This window comes from Galeopterus variegatus, unplaced genomic scaffold (genome assembly GCF_000696425.1).
Source record: "Galeopterus variegatus unplaced genomic scaffold, G_variegatus-3.0.2 Scaffold1627, whole genome shotgun sequence".
In the NCBI taxonomy this organism is placed as follows: Eukaryota; Metazoa; Chordata; class Mammalia; order Dermoptera; family Cynocephalidae; genus Galeopterus; species Galeopterus variegatus.
This window is the reverse complement of record NW_007727738.1, coordinates 63,492-84,757: the sequence shown is the minus strand read 5'-3', so window position 1 is coordinate 84,757 and position 21,266 is coordinate 63,492. Positions and strand designations below refer to the sequence as shown.

Genomic DNA, 21,266 nt, shown 5'->3' with positions numbered 1-21,266 from the left:
CCATGTAGAAATGTGATTGGACAAAAGGGTATTATCTAATGATAATAGACAGAGGGGAAACCCAGCAAGGCCCATCTGCTCAGATTCTTCTTAGCCTCTCTGTGTAACATTCCTTCCTCCTGGGCCTGGGGCAGGACCCCTCTGGAATGAGGGTCTTCAAGGAAGGGAGAAGAGAGAGAATGAGCTTTCTAGGTTTTATGGCTTTCTTTGTTCTAATTTGTATGACCTGCCTTGGGGAAGAGGAGTTCTGGTTTCTATAACTTGCTTAGAGAGAGAAGGAAGGGCAGAGACAGGGAGGTCAGAGAGACCTTGCTTCGGAGGCCTTTCAGTCTCCTGCAGTTAAAGTACCCAGCATGCCAAAGCGCTGTACTTTGGGATGTCCTTTTCAGAGCCCTGAAGGGGAAATAAGCCTTGTCCTCAGGTAAATTCCTGAAACTGACTCAGCAAAGAGAGGCATGCTGAAACAAAGGCGTCTTTAGAGATAAACTGGGTAATATTGTAACAAGGCAATGACACAGTGACCTTTGGAGTTGTCCTCTCTATTTGGTAATAATCATTTGTATCTCTACCAAACAAAAATCTACAAATTAATCTATAACTTCAGTCTTTCCTCTAATCGATAGTAAATAGAAAGTCAAACAAAATATTCCCCCCAGAGAATGAAGAAGCCTTGGGTGGGCCGGCTGGACAGTCCTCCATTTCCAGTTGGAAAGGAAATGCAGTCGTCCTTCTGCTTAACTCTTAACAATGCCCTTCCCGCCTTCTTCTCCTCCTGATCCGTGTGTTGGCAACAGGCCTAAGAAGGCCTCCTTCCCCCGTCCCGCCCCACTCCTGCTTCTGACTCTGCCAAGTGTCCAGGAAAGGGCTGTGTGTGTCTCGGCAGGTATGTGCCCTGGAACTTTCACGAGCCCCAGGCAGGACAGTACCAGTTTTCTGAGGACCATGATGTAGAACATTTTATTCAGCTGGCTCATGAGCTGGGACTGCTGGTTATCCTGAGGCCTGGGCCCTACATCTGTGCGGAGTGGGACATGGTGAGTGTGGCCGGAGGGGCTCTGCCTGCCTGGTGTGCATGGACAGGGGTAGGCTGGCAGCCAGGGGGTTTGGGGCAGAGTGGCTTAGAGCAGTTTAAATAAGACTGCAATTCCAGATAGCCTGGAGCCTGTGACTGTACCCAGCACAGGTGTCTGTCACCTTGGGAAGGTGTCCAGGTGGAGAGGGACAGGGAAGGGTCAGAGCATAGGTCCTCTGGGTAGTCATTCACATAACTCACTTTACTCATCTGTAAAAAGCAGTTAATCATGTTGGCTGTGCCTATCTCACAGGGTAGTTGTGAAATCAAGGGAATAATCTGTGTAAAACAGGCTTTGGTTCTCAAAATATTGCATTAGTGCAGAGTGATCTTAATTTTACTATGTTCCAATTTATAATTTCCCTGAAAATTACAAACCAGAAAGCCCATCTCAAATAAATACCCCTTCTCTCTGAAGTTTTTCTTCTTTCCCATCACTGCTAATGGTAATTTCTAATCTCCGCTAAGAACCTTTCATGAAATGGACATTATAATGGCTTCTTTTTTTTTTTTTTTTTTTTTAATTTCCTATCCTAGGGAGGATTCCCTGCGTGGCTATTAGAGAAAGAATCTATTGTTCTCCGCTCTTCTGACCCAGGTAAGTTGTCACAGATATCATGAGAGACTTTATGAAAGCTTACATAATTTATATCAAAAGGCCCAGGTATTTTGAAGGCTGAGTTACTTCTGCACAAATACTTTTGAAAGTTTAGTGAAAGTCTGAGTGTTAATCATCGTCCACTGTATAACACCAGACATTGAACCTGTAGGAAATAAGGCTTTCTTGAACTGCTTGACCAGATCTTGCTGATAAATGGGTAACTCTTTGAATTGGCATTGAGTCCAGTTTGTGGTTGACCGACTAACTTCAATGCTCTTTGTGCATACTTAGCATATTAATTACATAACCAGTGACAGCACCTAGCTTATCAAAATGGCAAACTAGTTTCTGGGATGGTGTCACTGGCTTGCTGGTAGCTGTGTTGCCTTCTATTTCTTCGTCTATGTTCACATAGTGATATGTGAATGATAGTTTTTTTCGCTTGTCTTTTTTAACCATTAGAGTTTATTTTAGCTATAAACCTGATCAATCAGAAGGTTCCATTTAGCTGCATTTCTATCTTCTGAAGACTTCAGTTTCTCTTGAGGATGGTGGTGATGGTGGAGGTGGTGTTGGTGGTGAAGATTACTATAGCAGCAGTTATCACTGATTAAGTTTACTGAATAAAAGTGTAGTGTATCATGCTCTGTGTATATTTCCCTCTTATTGCACTACCCTCGTGTTTTGCACTCTTAGTATGTTATTGGTGCTTTCAGATGTATTATCTCATTTAACCCTTATGGCAACTTTATGAAGTATGTGCTATTATTATTCCCATTTGACAATGTAAATATATAATTTATTAGAAGTTAATTTTAGGGCCGGCCCGGTGGTGCACTCCTACAGTGCGCTGCTTGGGAAGCGCGGCGGCGCTCCCGCCGAGGGTTCGGATCCCACATACAGACCGGCCGCTCACTGGCTGAGCGAGGTGCGGGGGCAACACCAAGGGTTGCGATCCCGTTGCCGGTCTCGGTCTGGTACAGGCGCGACACTGAGGGTTGCGATCCGTTGCCGGTCATGAAAAAAGACAAAAAGGAAAAAAAAAAGAAGTTAATTTTAAAAAGAAAAAAAGCCCTACTGTGATTGAGAGAAGGACATGACATTCAGTCACTCTTTTCTTCATTCAGCAAACATTGCCTTTGTGTCCTGTGCCAAGGGCAGATACGAGGCATATGATCCTTGTCCACTGTGGAGCTCAGCTAACGAGACAACTACATGGCAGGACAACTTTTGTTGTGTTTTGGGAATACGGGACAACCATGTATTCCCAGGATCACAAAAATTTGTTTTGTATTATGTGCAGCTTGAAATTATATGGTTGGGTAGTTGTTTTTTTTTTTTCTTTTTTTCCTAAAATTATGAAATATGTCACACGTACATAAATGTGCAGCATAATGAATCGTTATAGACATTTATGATGTGTAGCTGCCCCCATTTCAGAAAGTAGTTGTTGAGTCTTGTATATCCCTATGTCTGCTGCCAGCCCCAATGTAATAAGGCTGCACTGGTGTCTCTTTGTACTAAAAGGTGTGTGATGGTGTTACACCTGTCTTGTTTTCCAGATTACCTTGCAGCTGTGGACAAGTGGTTGGGAGTCCTTCTACCCAAAATAAAGCCTCTTCTCTATCAGAATGGAGGGCCAATTATAACAGTGCAGGTAACCATGGAATTAAGCATGGGTGTGGAGAGGGGAAGGTTTCCATCCATCTACATTATATAAATGGTAGGGGCATTGCAGACATGAGCCTCGTAAGTCTGTTCCTTTAGAGGTGATGCCACAGATGATGCTTTTACTTAAATTGCATTTTGGGAAGGCATTGCCATTTTTTGATGTCTGCTGTGTACCAGGCTCTGTGCTGGATGCCCTACAAGTGTTATTCAATTCTTCCAACCACCCTCTCTTTTAAATGGAGAAGTTTGAAAAGGTTAAGTGACTTGGCCAAGGTCACCCAGCTGGCAGGTGGCAGAATCAGGATTGCACTCTTGTTCTGTTGACCCTGTGAGCTGGTTCTTTCTGTCATGTGACACCACCTTCTGGCTGCAGGGATGCAGTGTAGACTGAAACACTTTGGTATCTGCAGTAACTGACTGAGGAAGTTAACTGAGGAATGGAAAGAGGATGTGGTGAATTGGGGCCATTATGTTTTCTCTCCCGCTTCCTGCCCCCACCGTGTTTCTTCCATGGTTCTTGGCTGTGCAAAGACTGATAGTCTGCAAAGACTGAGTTTCCTTGAATATTTTTCTATGCCTTCTTTTTCTTCTTCCTTTTTATGGAGTAAATTCATACGATATGACCAATTTCCTGTGTGGCTTCTTTCACCTCATTCTTATGTCATAAGCTTTTTTTTTCATATCAATAAACTTGCATTGTGCACCATCTTTTGTGGTCGCCCTGCTTGTCTTTTGAGGAAGTTCACATACAGTCTCCCTCTGTCCAGAAACCCATCCCAGGTGACGTCAGTGGCTTCCATGGAACTCTTAGAACCCTTGGTTGGTGCCTCCTTTTGTGAAGCACATGTGGCAGTTTATCTTGTTCCATCCCTGACCAGTTAGTTGTCTCTCTAGTCTCCTTGGCTCCCCCTGTCTGCCTGCCAGCCATGAAGTCACATCATCCACGTCCACATCACACACCTACCAAATGGTTCTGGAATTGGATAAGAAAGACCTGGGGGATTGGTAGACAGTGTTCCTGTGTGTAAAGGTTTCTGTGCAAGCTGATTTCTATCTCTGTCTTAATTCAAGTCGAGGGATAGTTTTACCTCAGTTCGTGACACTGGTGCTCTCTTTGTGCCCAGAGAGTTTTGAGGAGCTATGTGTCTGCGGCCAGCGTGAAAATGAGTCAGACCAGAAGGTTCAAATCCCTACCTGAGAATGTTTAGGGCCCTCAACATTGTAGTCCTACAGATGCAGGAAGCCCTGCCAGGGCCTTATTCATCCTTATGATTCAGTCAAATATGCAAATGTTTCATTCTGTAGGGATTAGCTAACTCAATGCCATCATGATGGTTTGCATATGCGAATGTTTATCTCAGTTTGTACCTAAAATAAGTAAAGCCACAATCATCTATTGATGATATCCAAGGTGAAAATAACTAGGAGTGGGCAATCTTACACCCACAACTTTACTTCATCCAGTTAACGAGGTATTCATCATGATGTCTGTTTATCCCTGTTGTTTTGGAAGATCAACAACTTTTAAAAAGTTTATGGTGCTTGAGGAGCTTACAGGATGAGAGAGTTACTCTAGAACAAAAACCTGCAAGCCATGGCCAAAACCGGCTACCTGTTTCTGTAAATAAAGGTGTATTGCAACATAGCCACACCATTAGTTTATATGTGTTGCCTATGGCTGCTTTTGTACTACAGTAGCAGAGCTGAGTAGTTGAGACAGAAACCTTTGTGGCTGCAAAGCCTAAGACATTTACTCTCTGACCTCTTACTAAAAAAGTTTGCTGACCCTCTCTTTAGAAAAGTCAGTGTTCCTCTGAATCCCAATGTGACTTTTTCTGTGGGTCTTTCAAGCCCTTTTCTGTTTGTAGGTTTCCCCTACCCTCACTCCTAGCCTTTGCACACCTCATTTTTTCTCTTACTGGCAGTAACATAGAACCCAAGTACGGTCTTAGTTGTTTGCTTTTTGAGTACTTACTAGATGCCAGGTGCTGTATTCATGTACTGACTCAGTTAAACCTCATAATAACCTGGCGAGGCAGTACTATTAGTCTCTTACAGATGACAAAACATTTTATAGGTGGAGTCCCACAGCTAGGCAGTGGCAGAGCTCAGATTTGCATGTGCACAACTGATCCTCTGATGCCTGTGCCTGTGACCATGATTCTAGGCTGCCTTGCAAATGTGCTTTTCTCTCTCTCACAAAACCTAACAAAATTACCTGTATGCATTTATTACAAGCCTGTTTATCTTAAGGTATATAATACAATGATGATAGGGCTGGCCCGTGGCTCACTTGGGAGAGTGTGGTGCTGGTGACACCAAGGCCACGGGTTCGGATCACTATATAAGGATGGCCAGTTAGCTCACTTGGGAGAGCGTAGTGCTGACAACACCAAGTCAAGGGTTAAGATCCCCTTACCAGTCATCTTTAAAAATATACATATATATGTATATATACAATGATGATAATGGATAAATAAGACTTGAAAAAGTAAGATTGTTGGGTTGGGGTGTGGGGGTAGGTAGAGAAGAATACGGAGTGCAGTGCTCTGGGCCCCCTTTGTTGCTAGAGCTGATTCTTAAATTTAGCTCTCAACTTCTTGGCAGCCAAATGATAAAGGGAGACACAGTCATTGAAGTAGCTCCTAGTAAAAGAGAGGAAAAAAAGAAAATGAGGGGGGGAAACCTTGCCGGTATTTGCAAACTTTTTCTTAGCATTTATCTCAATTATTCCAAAGGAACTTTCATGGGACTTATCAAAGCATCAGGGCCAATCACCCAAAGGGAGTTTTCTACTCTGTGTGAGCAGCAAATGCCTCCTTTTTTGGTCTGGCTTCAAGACCAGCGAAGACTGGGTACTGGGCGGGCTAGCTATAGTCTGCTTTGCTTCCTGAACCCATAATATGAAAGTGTTGCCAGAGGGACCCTCTCCGAGAGAATGATCATTCACAAAACCATTTGAGGGACAGGACCTTGCAGATAACAGTGGTGGCATTTAGTTCATATTCATCACTCATCTTTCATCCCGTCATCTCCAACTCTGCCCTCAGGCTCCTGGCAATTTCACGAATGGGCTGCCTCTTACAGGAATGCCTTCTGCCCATTCCTCTTCCCCAGCTCCGCGCCTTTCCTTCTAGAGCTACCTCAGGCTGCCTCTCTGGGGAAGCTTCCTTTAACCATCTGTTCTGGCCACCCTCTGTCAGGGCATCTCTTTTCTGAGGGCTCACAGTTTCTCGTGCTTATGTTTAAAGACCATGTATTCCCAGGATCACAAAAATTTGTTTTGTATCATGTGCAGGTTGAAATTTTATGGTTAGGTAGTTTCTTTTTCTCTTTTTTTTCCTAAAATTATGAAATACGGCACACGTACATAAATGTGCAGTATAATGAATCACGGTAGTGTGAACCCCCACGTAACTAGAAGCTTCCCAGGTGTCCTTGGTCATATACCCCATTTCCTCCCACTGTCCTGACTTTCATGGTCATCAGTTTCCTGCTTGCTTTGCTTTGTACTTTTACCACCTATGTGTGTACTCAGACTTCATAGTTTGGTTTTGACTGTTTCTGAATTTTCTATAAGGGGGATCGTACTGTATGTATTTTTCAGTGTTGTGCTTTTTTCACTCAACATTGTATTTCTAAGATTCTTTGATGATTGGGTACAGCTGAAGTTCATTCATTTTACTGCCCAAGACCAATATTTCTTAACCTTTTTTTTTTCCTGTTGCCCGCTAAGGAGCCTTTTTAGAAATTTTATTTTTTTTCTAATTGCCTCCCCACCAATGAAATTTTAATACCTGAGGTATTGTATCCCTATTTATATACTATATGTGCATCTGTGTTTTATATATAAAAATAATAATTTTTTTTTTTTTTAATCCCATGAGAATCCATATTCACCCCCTGGGATGTACCTACCTTATTAAGAATGCATGCTTCAGAGCAGGGTTTCCCACCCTCAGCACTATTGCCATTTTACACCTGATCAGTTCTTTGCTGTGGGTGTGTTCTGTGCACTGTAGGATATTCAGTAGCGGCCCTGCCCTCTACCCACTGGATGCCAGTAGCACCCCCCGCTCCCTTCCCCTGTGTGACAGCCCAGAATGTTTCCAGACATTGCCAGATGTCCCCTGGGAGACAAAAGAGCTTTTGATGAGAACCATTGATGTTATTGACACAAACTGAACATTGGTAAATAAGCACAAAATGGGAAGAACCCTGGATATTTGACAGCAGGAGATCAAGTAAATGATGGCACATCCGTATCCGTATCCAGCATTCACCCTTCTTAGTGCCGTGGATATTTTGGATAATATATGAAGGAAAAAAGCAATGTTAGGACTGGCGTGTATAATAACAATACCAGTTTTAAGGAAAGAAAACACTATATATTATTTGTGTATATTTAGTGTGTGGGTGTAAATTTGGAAAACTGTATACTACAGTGCTTATAGTAGTTATCTCTAAGCAATGGAATTAACAGATGGTTTTACCATTTTCTTTTAATTTTTCTCCATTTTCTAATATTTCTACCATGGGAAGGTATTATTTATGAAATATTGTTTATATAATGTTTAAAGTATCTATTATCTATTATAGAAGAGAATATCACTACACTCCAAAAAACAATTTGGTGTTTTTTGGTTTTGTTTTTCTTATTTCTAGGTGGTGAGGGAGGGTTAGCAGGAGATAAGCTTTTTTTTTTTTCAAAAGATGACCGGTAAGGGGATCTTAACCCTTGGCTTGGTGTTGTCAGCACCACGCTCACCCAGCGAGCCAACCGGCCATCCCTATATGGGATCCGAACCCATGGCCTTGGTGTTGTCAGCACCACGCTCACCCAGCGAGCCAACCGGCCATCCCTATATGGGATCCGAACCCATGGCCTTGGTGTTGTCAGCACCACGCTCACCCAGCGAGCCAACCGGCCATCCCTATATGGGATCCGAACCCATGGCCTTGGTGTTATCAGCACCGCACTCTCCCGAGTGAGCCACAGGCTGGCCCAGGAGATAAGCTTTTATGTTGAGTTGCTTTTTGGAAAAATAAGTTTTGAGGTCTGCAGGAGACATTTCTGACAATCTTTAAGCCTTGTCATCTCTGCAGATACTTTCCCAAAACAAAAGCTTGCATTAGAATGGCTACATTAGGATCTCCTAATCTCTCCCTCCTCTTTTGTAATTTGCAGGTTGAAAATGAATATGGCAGCTACTTTGCCTGTGACTATGATTACCTGCGTTTCTTGCAGAAGCGCTTCCGCTCCCACCTGGGTAATGAGGTGGTTCTGTTCACCACTGACGGGGCCAGTGAAAAATACCTGAAGTGCGGGGCCCTGATGGGCCTCTACGCCACAGTGGACTTTGGAGTAGGTCAGTGTCTGTAGTAACAGAAAACACAGCTTAAAATCAGCTTTCTAAAGTGGCATGTGTAGATTGAATGAGATTTCTCAAATTTTCCTTTATCAAGTAACATGTAAAATAGAGTAATTGTACCCCTCAGTTGCAGAGAGTTGTTGTTTTGAAGTCTATATGATGAGAGCATCCAGAGTAGCTTCATTTTCAGCACTAGCAGTGCCAGCCTAAAACCTGGAGTCCTGCTGTCTCAGTGCTGGGTGGTCCACGCCACATGAAGAAGGCAGTGAGCAGTTCCAGCTGGGAGATGCTCCACCCCGAGACAGTCGCCTTTCAGGCTCTGTATCTGCTGCTCTTCTCTGCTCCTCCTGTCCTCCCATCTGGGCAGGATGCCTCATAGTAGCAAACTCTCAAGTCAGCCACTGGCTGGCATCGTCACCCTGCCAGCCCTTGAGTACAGGGAACCCACTGTACATTTCTGTTGCCCTTCTTCATAACTCACAGCACTGTGGACTGTGAGGGCTGGAGGTGGTTTGGCAGATGTTACAAAAATTGTCTTGCACTCAGTGTCGTGTAAGCTGGGGAGGTTCCACAAATGAGAAAGTTCTGCATGCGTGAGCAGCATGGCGAGGGCACTTTTGGCCATAAGAAATGTTAACAGAGTCTTCATTTAGGTTGAGAGCAGCTTTCATAAAGGACGTGACAGCCAAATGCAGCGTATGATCCTGAATGGGGTCCTAGACAGGACTTTTTTTAAATTTTTATATTTTTTGCTATGAAGGACATTATTAAGATGATTTCACTCTGGGGCCGGCCCAGTGGCGCACTGCTACAGTGCGCCGCTTGGGAGTGTGGCGGCGCTCCCGCCGAGGGTTCGGATCCCACATACAGACCGGTTCCCGCTCACTGGCTGAGCGAGGTGCGGGCCGCAGCGCCGAGGGTTGCAATCCCGTTGCCAGTCCTGGTCCGGTATGGGTGCGACACTGAGGGTTGCGATCCATTGCCGGACATGAAAAAAGAGACAAAAAGACAAAAAAAAAAAAAAAAAAAGATGATTTCACTCTTTAAGTAAAGTCTGTAGATAATAGTATTGTATCAATGTTAATTTCCTGATTTTTATAATTGTGGTTTTTTTCTTTTTTCCATTTATTTTTTATACAAGGGTACTTCAAAATGTATTGTGTTTATTTAAAGAATCCCCTTGTTCTTAGGGACTACACACTGAAGTATTTAGGGGTTAAAGGGCCATCATGTCTGCAACTTATTCTCAAATGGCTCAGAAAAAAATACATACATTTTTATAGAAAGAGAGACTCTGATAGGGTAAATATGGTAAAATGATAATAGTTGAGGAATCTAGGTGAAGGGAATTTGAGAGTTATTTGCACTCTTCTCACAACTTTCTGTAAGTTTGAAATTATTTAAAAATATAAATTTACAAAAAATAAGAATGTTGCTGAGACCCCAAAGGTCCATTTGCTCCCCTCTCAATGGCCAATAATCGAGAGACAATAGTTGGTGTGAGTAAAGGTGGCCTTTAATCAGGAAGCCGGCAGCCTGGGGAGATGGCAGACTTATGTCTCAGAGACTATCTCCGCCTCTCCCAGGTTTGCCAAAGGGTGTTATAGGGGTCTGTGGTGGAAACTGACTCATGGTGACCACGCGGGGACATGCAGACGTGCTTGAGTGTTTCAGATCATCATCAAGGAACTGCCCAGGTGGGAGTCGACCAGCACCATACCTCATTCTCCATGGGTTCAGTTTCTGTTATCCTCAAACAAGATCAGGTTAGTAAGCTAGTACAGAATGACCATCTGGGTTAATAATTTTTCTCTAATTATTTGTTTACAGTGTGAGAGAAAGAGTCATTGTGTTCTGGCAATTAGCTGCAGTCTATGTGGTTTGGCTGACAGGAGAGAACAAGTTTTTGAGTTCAAAGGTTTAACAAAATGGAGTCACTTCAGTTCAGGCTGTTACAAAAAGACCAGCTCTTCAAGTAGCATATGGACCCTGCTGTTCTGCCCTCTGAGGTGTAAGACACTTCAGCACATTGCATATCCAACACTTGCCGTCTTTTGAGAGGGATGTACAGGAGACTGAAATGTGGGAATGAGGCTGAAGTCGCATTTTTAAAGAGGTTGTTCTACATTACCAAAAAGAAGAGAGGAAAAGAAGTGACTTTAAGTGAGTGTTTCTAGAAACATGGTACTTTGCTCAGAGCATTTGGTGATACTCTTATCTACAAAGAGCTGCAGAGGAAGTGGCATGCTGGTTTCATCCTGCTTTGGCACACTTCCCATCACAGTGATGAAAAAGCACCGTAATTTTCTATTGGGATGAACCAGTTGAAGATTATTATGAACTTGTCATAAGCATTATTTGTATGTGAGGTGACAGTGTGATCAGTACTTTTGGGGGTTGAAAGACAGGCCACTGCAAGGCCAGTGTTCCTGGGGCAGGGCGACCTCCAGCTGAGGCTCCTGCCAGTTTCATTGACTTGTGTGGGAGAGGGGCATTGGCCGGGGGTCAGATCTCAGGAGGAAGCTCATGAGAACAGTGTTTAAAGATCTGAATGCCATTTAGTGTTTAATAGTAAGAAATACAGCATGAAGTAAATGAGGTTCTGCTCTTTCTTGATCAGCACATTTTCTTCTGAAAACTGGAACAACTGGAGCAAGGGGTGATTGGAGGATCTTGTCTGTTATCATTTCCACTCTGAGATACCTGCTGTGGGAACTGGATTGTGAGGTGTGGGGCCAGGGTGTCCTCTGCTCCAGTTGGTGTGGGCACTGTTCATGCTTACTCTTTCACTGACATGAGCCAGACTTCTTTGTGGAGAAATTCTTTTTTTTTTTTTTTTTTAGAGGAGAAAGGTACCATAGAAGACAAGGAAAGTAAGACAAGACAGGCATCCTAATTGAATGTTTTAGAAGGAAAAATTGAGAGCAAGTGGTTTGGGATAGCTGATGATGTACAAATTAGAATTCAGGGCCTAGCCGATAGCTCAGTTAGTTAGAGTACAGTGTTGATAGCATCAAGGTCAAGGGTTCAGGTCCCTATACCGGCCAGCCAACGAAACCAAAACAAAACAAAACAAAAAAATAATTCAGAGGGCACTCTTATTCAGGGATAAGCACAATTAGAGCACTCCCATTCCTTTGATTTGTTAATTAACTGGCAAATATTTATAGCACCATTATGTTTGCATCACCATGGAGGCTACAAGGAAATGTCTTCATAGCAGGCCCCTCCTGTAGCAAGCATCTAGGTCAACCAAATGTCTGTGTGAAAAGTTAAGCACATAAGACATGTGTCCAAGCCCTGGGGAAACACAGATGAAGAAGACAGGCCTGTGAAATAAACTTCTAATGCAGTCCAGTCAGGAGAGGCCATGGGGACCTGCTCAGAGAGAAAGCAATGATCTGTAGTCCCCACACCTCCCTCAAGTTGATGGTCTGTGTTTATCCTGAAGCTAGCTTGGAGGTGTTCCAGGCCCATGGCGAGATGGGAAAGGACAGAGGTCCTGTCTTAGTTTGGGCTGCTATAGCAAAATACCTTAGACTGGGTAATTTATAAACAACTGAAATTTATTGCTCACAGTTCTGAAGGCTGGGAGGTTAAAGATCAAGATGCTAGCAGATTCAGCGTCTGCTGAGGGCTTTTTGCTTCAAAGATGGTACCTTCTTGCTATGTCCTCACATGGCAGAAGGGGCCAGGGAGCTCCTTTTTATAACAGCACTAATGCCATTCTTAGTCACTTTCCAAAGGCCCCACCTCAATACTGTCAAACCAAGTACTAGGTTCCAACATAAGAATTTTGGAGGCACCAATATTCAGACCATAGCAGAGCCTCAGGCTCAAGTCCCATGAATGGCTCATGTTACTTAACTTCTTGTCATTCCCATGACTGACCTTTCTTCTCCCTCTTGTAATTTTCAGGCAGCAACATCACAGCTGCTTTCCTACTCCAGAGGAAGATTGAGCCCAAAGGACCCTTGGTAAGAATTGGGGATAAGGTGTGGAGAGACTGTTGGCTTGTACATCAGACTCTATACTTTTGCTTCCTGATCTCATCTCAGGGCCACTCTCAAAAACAGTATTACTGTGCCGGCCCCATGGCTCACTCAGGAGACTGCAGCACTGGTAGCGCCAAAGCCACGGGTTCAGATCCTATATAAGGATGGCCAGTGCGCTCACTGGCTGAGCGTGCTGCAGACCACATATGCTGAGGGTTGCGATCCCCTTACTGGTCAGGAAAAAAAAAAAAGTGGTATTACTGTCACTCTTTTCAGTGAGGGTCAGGGAATGTGTGTCACTTGCCCAGTGAGTGGCTGGCCAGGGTGTAAGTTCAGAGTTCAGGTCTGTGTTTCTTGAGAACTCTTTGTGATAGAGTTTCTCCACATTTAAAGTGTTTACAAATAATTTGGGGAAGGTGCTAAAATGCAAAATTCAATCTGCTGGCTCTGGGGTGGGCCCTGAGATTCTGCACTTCTTTTTTTTTTTTTTTTTTTTTTGTTCTTTTTTGTGACCGGTAAGGGGATCGCAACCCTTGGCTTGGTGTCGCCCGCACCACGCTCAGCCAGTGAGCGCACCGGCCATTCCTATATAGGATCCGAACCCGCAGCAGGAGCATCACTGCGCTCCCAGTGCCGCACTCTCCCAAGTGCGCCACGGGGCCGGCCCGATTCTGCACTTCTAACAAGCAACCAGGTGGCATTGAGGATGTAGTTTTGCTGACCACAAAATGGACTAATACAAAGATATCACAATCTTAAATATGTATGGACCCAACACCAGAGCACCCAGATATATAAAGCAAATATTATTGGATCTGAAGGGAGAGATAGACCCCAATAAAGAATATATGAGGACGTTAACATGCCTCTCTCAGCACTGGACAAAAAATTAGAAGAGAAATGTTAGATTTAAACAGCACTTTAGATCAAATGGACTTTTACATACATTTATAGAACATTTCATTCAACAACTGCAGAATATACATTTTTCTCATCGACACACAGATCATTCTTCAGGATAGAGCACATATTAGGCCACAAATCAAAGTCTCAACAAATTTTAAAAGATTGAAATTATATCAAGTATTTTTTCAGGCCACAATGGAATAAAACTAGAAATCAACAACAAATAAAACTTTGGAAACTATATAAATACGTGGAAATTAAACAACACACTCCTGAACAACCAATGGGTGAAAGAAGAAATAAAGCAGAAAATCAAAAAATTCCTTGAAACAAATGAAAATACAAGCATAACTTACCAAAACCTATGGGATACTGCAAAAGCAGTACTAAGAGGCACAATTATTGCAATTAGTGCTCACATCAAAAAAGTTGAAAGGTCCCAAATAAACAACCTTACATTATTACACCTCATGGAACTAGAAAAGCAAGAACAATCTAACCCCAAAATTAGTAGATGGAAAGAAAAATAAAGATCAGAGTAGAATTAAATGAAATAGAGAACAAAAAAAGGGTACAAAAAATCAATGAAACAAACAGTTGTTTTTTGAGAAGATAAACAAAATTGACAAACCGTAGGCTAGACTGAACAAGAAAAGAAGAGCAAAAAACCCAAATATCAAAAATCAGAAATGAAAAAGGAGACATTACAACTGATTCCACAGAAATACAAAGAATCATTACAGACTATTATGAACAACTATACATCAACAAATTTGAAAATCTAGAGGAAATGGATAAATTTCTGGACACATTCAACCTACCAAGACTGAACCAAGAAGAAATAGAAAACCTGAACAAACCAATAATAAGTAACAAGGTTGAATCAGTAATCAGCAGTCTCCCAAGAAAGAAAATCCTGTGACTGGATGGCTTCGCTGCTGAATTCTACCAAACTTTTAGAGAAGATATAATACTAATTTTTCTCAAACTATTTTAGTTTTCCTCAAACTAAAAATCAAAGCACAGGTTATTCTCCCAAACTCATTCTATGAGTCCAGCATCACCTTGATACCAAGACACAACATAAAAGGAAAACTATAGGGCAATGTCCTTGATGAACTTAAATGCAAAAATTCTCAGCAAAGTACTAGCAAACAGAATCCAACAGCACATCAAAAAGATTATAAACCATGATCAAGTGGGATTCATCCAAGGGATGCAAGGATGGTTCAAGAGATGCAAAAAATGTGATACACCACATCAATAAAATGAAAGATAGGGCCGACCCCATGGCTCACTCGGGAGAGTGCAGCACTGGGAGCGCAGTGGCGCTCCCGCCGCGGGTTCGGATCCTGTATAGGGATGGCCGGTGCACTCACTGGCTGAGTGCAGTACAGGCGACACCAAGCCAAGGGTTGCGATCCCCTTACCGGTCACAAAAAAGAAAAAAAAAATGAGAGATAAAAACCATATGATTATCTCAGGAAAAAGCATTTGATAAAATTCAACATCTCTTTGTGATAAAAACTCTCAACAAATTAGGTATAGAAGGAAAATATTTCAACACAATAAAAGCCATATGTGATAAACCCACAGCTAATATCATCCGAACAGGGAAAAGATGAAAGCTTTCCCTCTAAGACAAGAACTGGACAAAGATGCCTACTCTTACCACTCCTATTTAACAAGTACTGGAAGTTCTAGCCAGAGCAGTCAGGCAAGCAAAAGGAACAAAGGGCATCTAAATAGGAAAAGAGGAAGTCGAATTGTCCCTGTTTGCAGATGACATGATGTTACATACAGAAAAACCTAGACTATACCAAAAAACTCTTAGGTTTTTTTACTGAAACTGTTGATAAACAAATTCAGTAAACTTGCAGGATATAAAATCAATATACAAGTCAGTAGCATTTGTATATACCAATAATGAGCTAGCAGAAAAAGAAATTAAGAAAGCAATCTCATTTACAACAGTTACCAAAAAATAAAATACCTGGGAATAAATTTAACCAAGGAGGTGAAAGGTCTCTATAACGAAAACTACAAAACACTGATGAAAGAAATTAAAGAGGACACAAAAACATGGAAAGACATTCCATGGTCATGGATTGGTAGAATTAATGTTGTGAAAATGTCCCTACTACCTGAAGTCATTTACAGATTCAGTGCAATCCCATTCAAATTACCCTTAAAGGTTAATCTAGGTGTCAACTTGGTTAGATGAAGGAATGCTGAGAAACCTGGTAAAGCAATCTTTTTAGGTGTGTCCATGAGGGTGTCTCCAGCAGAGATTAGTATGAGAGTCTGATTGGATTGGATGGGAAAGACCCACCCTCAATGTGGGTGGGAACTATCCAATCCGCTGGGGGCTCAGAGAGAACAAAAGACAGAAGAAAGAGGTGAAGCTCTCTCTCTCAATCTGCTGGAGCTGGGATATACTCTTCTCTCCTGTCCATGGACATCAGAGCTCAAGACTCTTCAGTTTTGGGGTTCCAGAACTTACACCAAGGACACTATCAGCTTCCCTGGTTTTGAGGCCTTTGGACTTGGACTGAGCCACGCTACCAGCATCCAGTTTATAGATGGCCTATCATGGAACTTTTCTTCATAATCATGTGAGCTAACTTCCCTAATAAATCCCTCTCACATAATTATAACATATCCTATTGATTCTGTCCCTCTAGAGAACCCTGACTAATACATTACCAATAACATTCTCCACAGAAATAGAAAAACATCCTAACATTTGGTTGGAACAACAGAAGACCTTGAATAGCCAAAGTAATCCTGAGCAAAAAGAGTAAAGCAGGAGGCATTATGCTACCTGACTTCAAATTATACTACAAAGCTATTGTAACCAAAACAGCATGATACTGGCATAAAAGCAAACACTTTGGCCAATGGAACAGAATAGAAAGCCCCAAAATAAACCAACATACTTAGAGCCAATTGATCTTTGATAAAGGCACTAACCATATATTGGAGAAAGGACAGCCTCTTCAGTAAATGGTGCTGAGAAAACTAGATATTCAGGGCCGGCCTGTGGCTCACTCGGGAGAGTGCGGTGCTGATAACAGCAAGGCCGTGGGTTTGGATCTGATATAGGGATGGCTGGTTTGCTCACTGGCTGAGTGTGGTGTTGACAACACCAAGCCAAGGGTTGAGGTCCCTTACTGGTCATCTTTAAAATAAAAAAAAGAAAAGAAAAGAAAACTAGATATTCATATGCAGAAGAATAAAACTACACCCTATCTCTCACCATATGTAAAAATCAACTCAAAATGGATTAAAGACTTAAACATAAGACCTGAAACTATAAAAATTCTAGAAGAAAACACAGGGAACACTCCAGGATATAGGATTAGGCAAAGATTTCATAAATAAGACCTCAAAAGCACAGGCAACAAAAGTGAAAATTAACAAATGAGATTTTATCAAACTACAAAGCTTCTGCACAGCAAAGGAAACAATCAACAGAGCAAAGAGACAACCTACAGGATGGTAGAAAATATTTGCAAACAATACATCTGACAAGGGGCTAATTTCCAGAATATATAAGGAACTCAACTCAATAGTTAAAAGTAAATAAATAGATAAATAAAAATAGCCCAATTGAAAAATGTGCAAGGGAACGCAATAGACATTTCTCAAAATGGCCAATAAGTATGCAAAAAATGCTCAACATCACTAATCATAAGGGAAATGCAAATCAAAGCCACATTGAGATACCATCTCATCCCAGTTAGACTGGCTATTATAAAAAAGACAGAAAATAACAAATGCTGGTAAGGATGCAGAGAAAGGGGAACCCTTCTGCACTGTTGGTGGGACTGTAAACTAGCACAGCCATTAAGGAAAACAGTATGGAAGTTTCTGAAATAACTACAGATAGAACTACCATACTATCTAACAATCCCTCTGCTGGGTATATACCCAAAGGAATGGAAAGCATCATGTTGAAGGGACACCTGCACCCCCGTGTTTATTGCAGCTGTGTTTACAATAGTCAAGATAAGGAACCAACATGAATGTCCATTAACAAATGATTGGATAAAGAAAATGTGGTACATATACATAATGGAATACTACTCAGCCATAAAAAAGAATGAAATTCTGCTATTTGTGCCAATATGGATGAGCTTGGAGAAAATTATGTCAAATAAGCCAGGCACAGAAAGAGAAATACCATGTGTTCTCACTCACATGTGGAAGCTAAAAAAAAGAGAACAAAGCAAAACAAATAAATAAAAAACAATAAGAACAAGAAGTTGAATTGTTAAATGGAGAGAGAACTATACTTACTAGAGACAGGAAAGTGGGGGGAGGAGGGGTAGTGAGAGGCTGATTAATGGACATGAAAGTAATTTGAGATAGAAAAAATAAATCTTACTGGTGTGCAGTCAACCCAGAAATCTATAATCAATAATGATTTACTGCATGTAACCAAATGACTAGAAGAGAGATCTAATGTTCACATCACAAAGAAATGATTACATTTTGCAATGATGAATAAGCTAATTACCCTGAATGACCAGCACACAGTGTATACATGTACTGAAATATAACTCTGTACCCCATAAATATGTACAATCAATGTTTCAATAAAAATTTTTTTGAAGTAATAAAAATTTTTTTAAAAACAATCCCTTCACCCAACAAGACTTTCCTACTGTATTTGAACTGAGTGTAGGTTAACAAAATTTTGGTGTAGGCATAACTTTTCAGCAATACTTGTATTGCATAGGATGAGATCTCACTTTGGGTTGGCGCCTGAGGGCTGAGTGTAGGCAGTGCTATTATTGGAAGTCCTCACTGGTCTCCAGCCCTGGGTTATGCAGTGCATGTCAGGCCCCTTTCCACCTGTCCCTCAGTGGAATAGATGGACCATGTTGGGAAAATAGAATAGTTTGGTCAGGGCCCTCACCTCGGGTCCAGCTGGGTGTGGTTTTAGCACATCCTTTGTAAGCAAATTGTCTGTGTGTGTGTGTGTGTGTGTGTGTGTGTGTGTGTGTGTGTGTGTGTGGGGTTAGTGCATGTGCGTGCTAATGTATCTTTTTAGTTTTGTTGCTATTCTTGCTGAGAGAGAGGGAGGGAGGGAGAGAGAGGGAGAGACAGAGAGAGAGGAGTTTTAGTGAAGCACGTGGGTGGGCATTGGCCTCGGGCGACCACACGGCACAGCCATGCTTTCCAACCTACAGCTTCCAAGGACCTTTTGGCGGTTACCTAGCTCATAGACCTGCATGTTAGGGGTCTGGTGACCTAGCCTGTGAATGAGCTTGAGGGATCTGGGAGCTAGCTCAACAATCGTCCCAGTCGGCAAGATTACCGGCAGGTAAAAGAGCCCGACAGCTGGCATGGTCACTTAGCTTTACAATTGGCATCATGAACAGGTTTAAGAGCGCTACAGAGCATTACAGAGAAGCTCCAGTATTTGAAGGTCATAAGTCTATCCCAAGCTCCATGTCCTTTTCTCTTTTTAGATCAATTCTGAATTCTATACTGGCTGGCTAGACCACTGGGGCCAACCTCACTCGACAGTCAAGACTGAAGAATTGGCTTCCTCCCTCTATAGTTTGCTTGCCATTGGGGCAAATGTGAACTTGTGAGTGTTCATCACCGGAGGGGAGGGTACCCTCAACAGCTGTGGGCTCACAGTGAAGTACTATGTGTTCTCTTGTTTCCTTACAGGTACATGTTTATGGGTGGGACCAATTTTGCCTATTGGAATGGTAAGGGCAATTTAACATCTGTTTATAGAAGCTTATGCTAGAATGTTTCTTGGGCTTGATTTTGGAGGGTATGCCTACCCATGATTTTTATTTTCTATTTTTGTTTGCCTTCTCCTAAATTTTCTAACATATAAGAATTACCTATATAATTTTAAAAATCATTTTTGTTTAAATATTTTTTATGGGGCATTACCTGCGTATTTAGAAGACCTTATTGTTTTAAACCAGGCTAGCTGGGCAAGCTGCAGTCATGGTCTGTGACTGTAGCTTATTTGCTCATATATTGTGCTGTGGTCTTTTTTTAAACATTTTATTTTGTTGATATATATTTCATGTACCATAAAACTCACAAGTGTAAAGTGTATGATCCAGTAGTATTTAGTATTTTCACAGTGTTGTGCAGCCATTATCATCATCCAATTCCAGAACATTTTCATCACCCCAAAAAGAAACTTCATACCCATTGGCAGTCACTCCCTACTCCCCCTCCCCCGAGCCCTTGGAAATCACTAATTTGCTCCTTGTCCCTGTGGATTTGCTTATTCTGGACATTTCTAGTCATGTGTCAGTACTTCATTCCTTTTTATTGCTGAATAATATTCTATTGTGAGGATGTATAATATTTTATTCATTCATCAGTTGATGGGCATTTGGGTTATCTCCAGTTTGGGGATATTATGAATAATGTTGCTGTGAATATTGATGTGCAAGTGTTTGTTTGAGTCCCTGTTTTAATTCTTTTGGGTACACACCTAGGAGTGGAATTGCTCAGTCATATGGTCAACTCTATGTTTAGAGTTTGTGGGACTGCCATGGTGTTTTCCAAAGAGGCTGCTCCATTTTACATTTCTATATGTTTTTTATGTGTGTGTAGAAAAAATTATGACAAATTTCTCTATATTGTCATTGATTTTTACAAAGACAAATTATGCTCTGTTGGCTTTTCTCTAAGCTCCATTCCCCACCTCTCCCTACTTCTGCATTTTTCTCTCTGAATCATTGAAGATGCCCTACTATTGAGTTTTGGAGGCTTAGTTGGGGCCTAAATCTCTCAGGATCTGAAATTGGACATTATCAACTATCAAAGAAGTCCTTCCTTTGAACTGCTATTTTTTTTTTGCAGGGTGGGGTGGGCTAGGAGAAGACATTGCTTGCAAGCATTATCAAATTTCTTAGTATTATTAGAGCCAAGAAATGAAGACATTGCAAAACTCAAATGCCACTGCCTAAAAGATCATAGTGTGCCGAGGTTGGTAACTGATGTTTTAGATCATCTCTGTGTGTCTGTCTTCTTATTAGAAACAGTCAAGACTTGGCGATGACTCTTTCATTCAATAGGTAGAGATTCCACCTAGCTGCCTTTGATGGAATTGAGACCAATCATCTAACCATGAGTAAAGATATGTTTTCTGGAACTTTACAGTTCATCACACAATTTTTAAAAATCTTATTGTTTTACTGAAAACAACACGTTCTTCTTAGAAAAAAAATTAATCAGTATAAAAACTATCACTCAGGGCTGGCCAGTTAGCTCAGTTGGTTAGAGAGCAGTGCTGATAACATCAAGGTTAAGAGTTCAGATGCCATACCAAAACAAAAAAGAAACAAACAAACTAGAAACTGTGGAAGTTGTCCTTAATCCTCTCCCCTGCCCCTGCCATCATCAATAGAAGTCTCTTTTCCATCTCTACTTTCTTATTTAGTCCTCATATCAGTCTCATCTAGGCTAGGGATTATTGACACCACTTTACATATAACAATAGATGGCTACAAAAAAAAGTCCACACATTTTCTGTTCAGCTGGTACAGAGTGGAGCCAGGTCTCAAACTCAGGTCTTTCAGGTCTTGGTGGGCTAGAGGCACTGCCCGTTTTTTGTTTTTGGTGGTGGTGGTGGTGGTGGTGGTGGTGGGTGGGTGGGT

The 21,266-nt window shown here is 41.8% G+C and overlaps 1 protein-coding gene across 1 annotated transcript in view; it reads left to right on the top strand.

The window, feature by feature from the left end:
• Nucleotides 1-21,266, top strand: part of GLB1 (galactosidase, beta 1) — a 94,641-nt gene that overhangs the window by 22,025 nt on the left and 51,350 nt on the right. Inside the window, exons 3-9 of the mRNA XM_008578083.1 lie at nt 884-1,034; nt 1,610-1,670; nt 3,236-3,330; nt 8,533-8,713; nt 12,635-12,693; nt 19,098-19,219; nt 19,306-19,346. Coding sequence (XP_008576305.1) covers nt 884-1,034; nt 1,610-1,670; nt 3,236-3,330; nt 8,533-8,713; nt 12,635-12,693; nt 19,098-19,219; nt 19,306-19,346 — 710 coding nt within the window. The remainder of the gene's footprint in view (nt 1-883; nt 1,035-1,609; nt 1,671-3,235; nt 3,331-8,532; nt 8,714-12,634; nt 12,694-19,097; nt 19,220-19,305; nt 19,347-21,266) is intronic.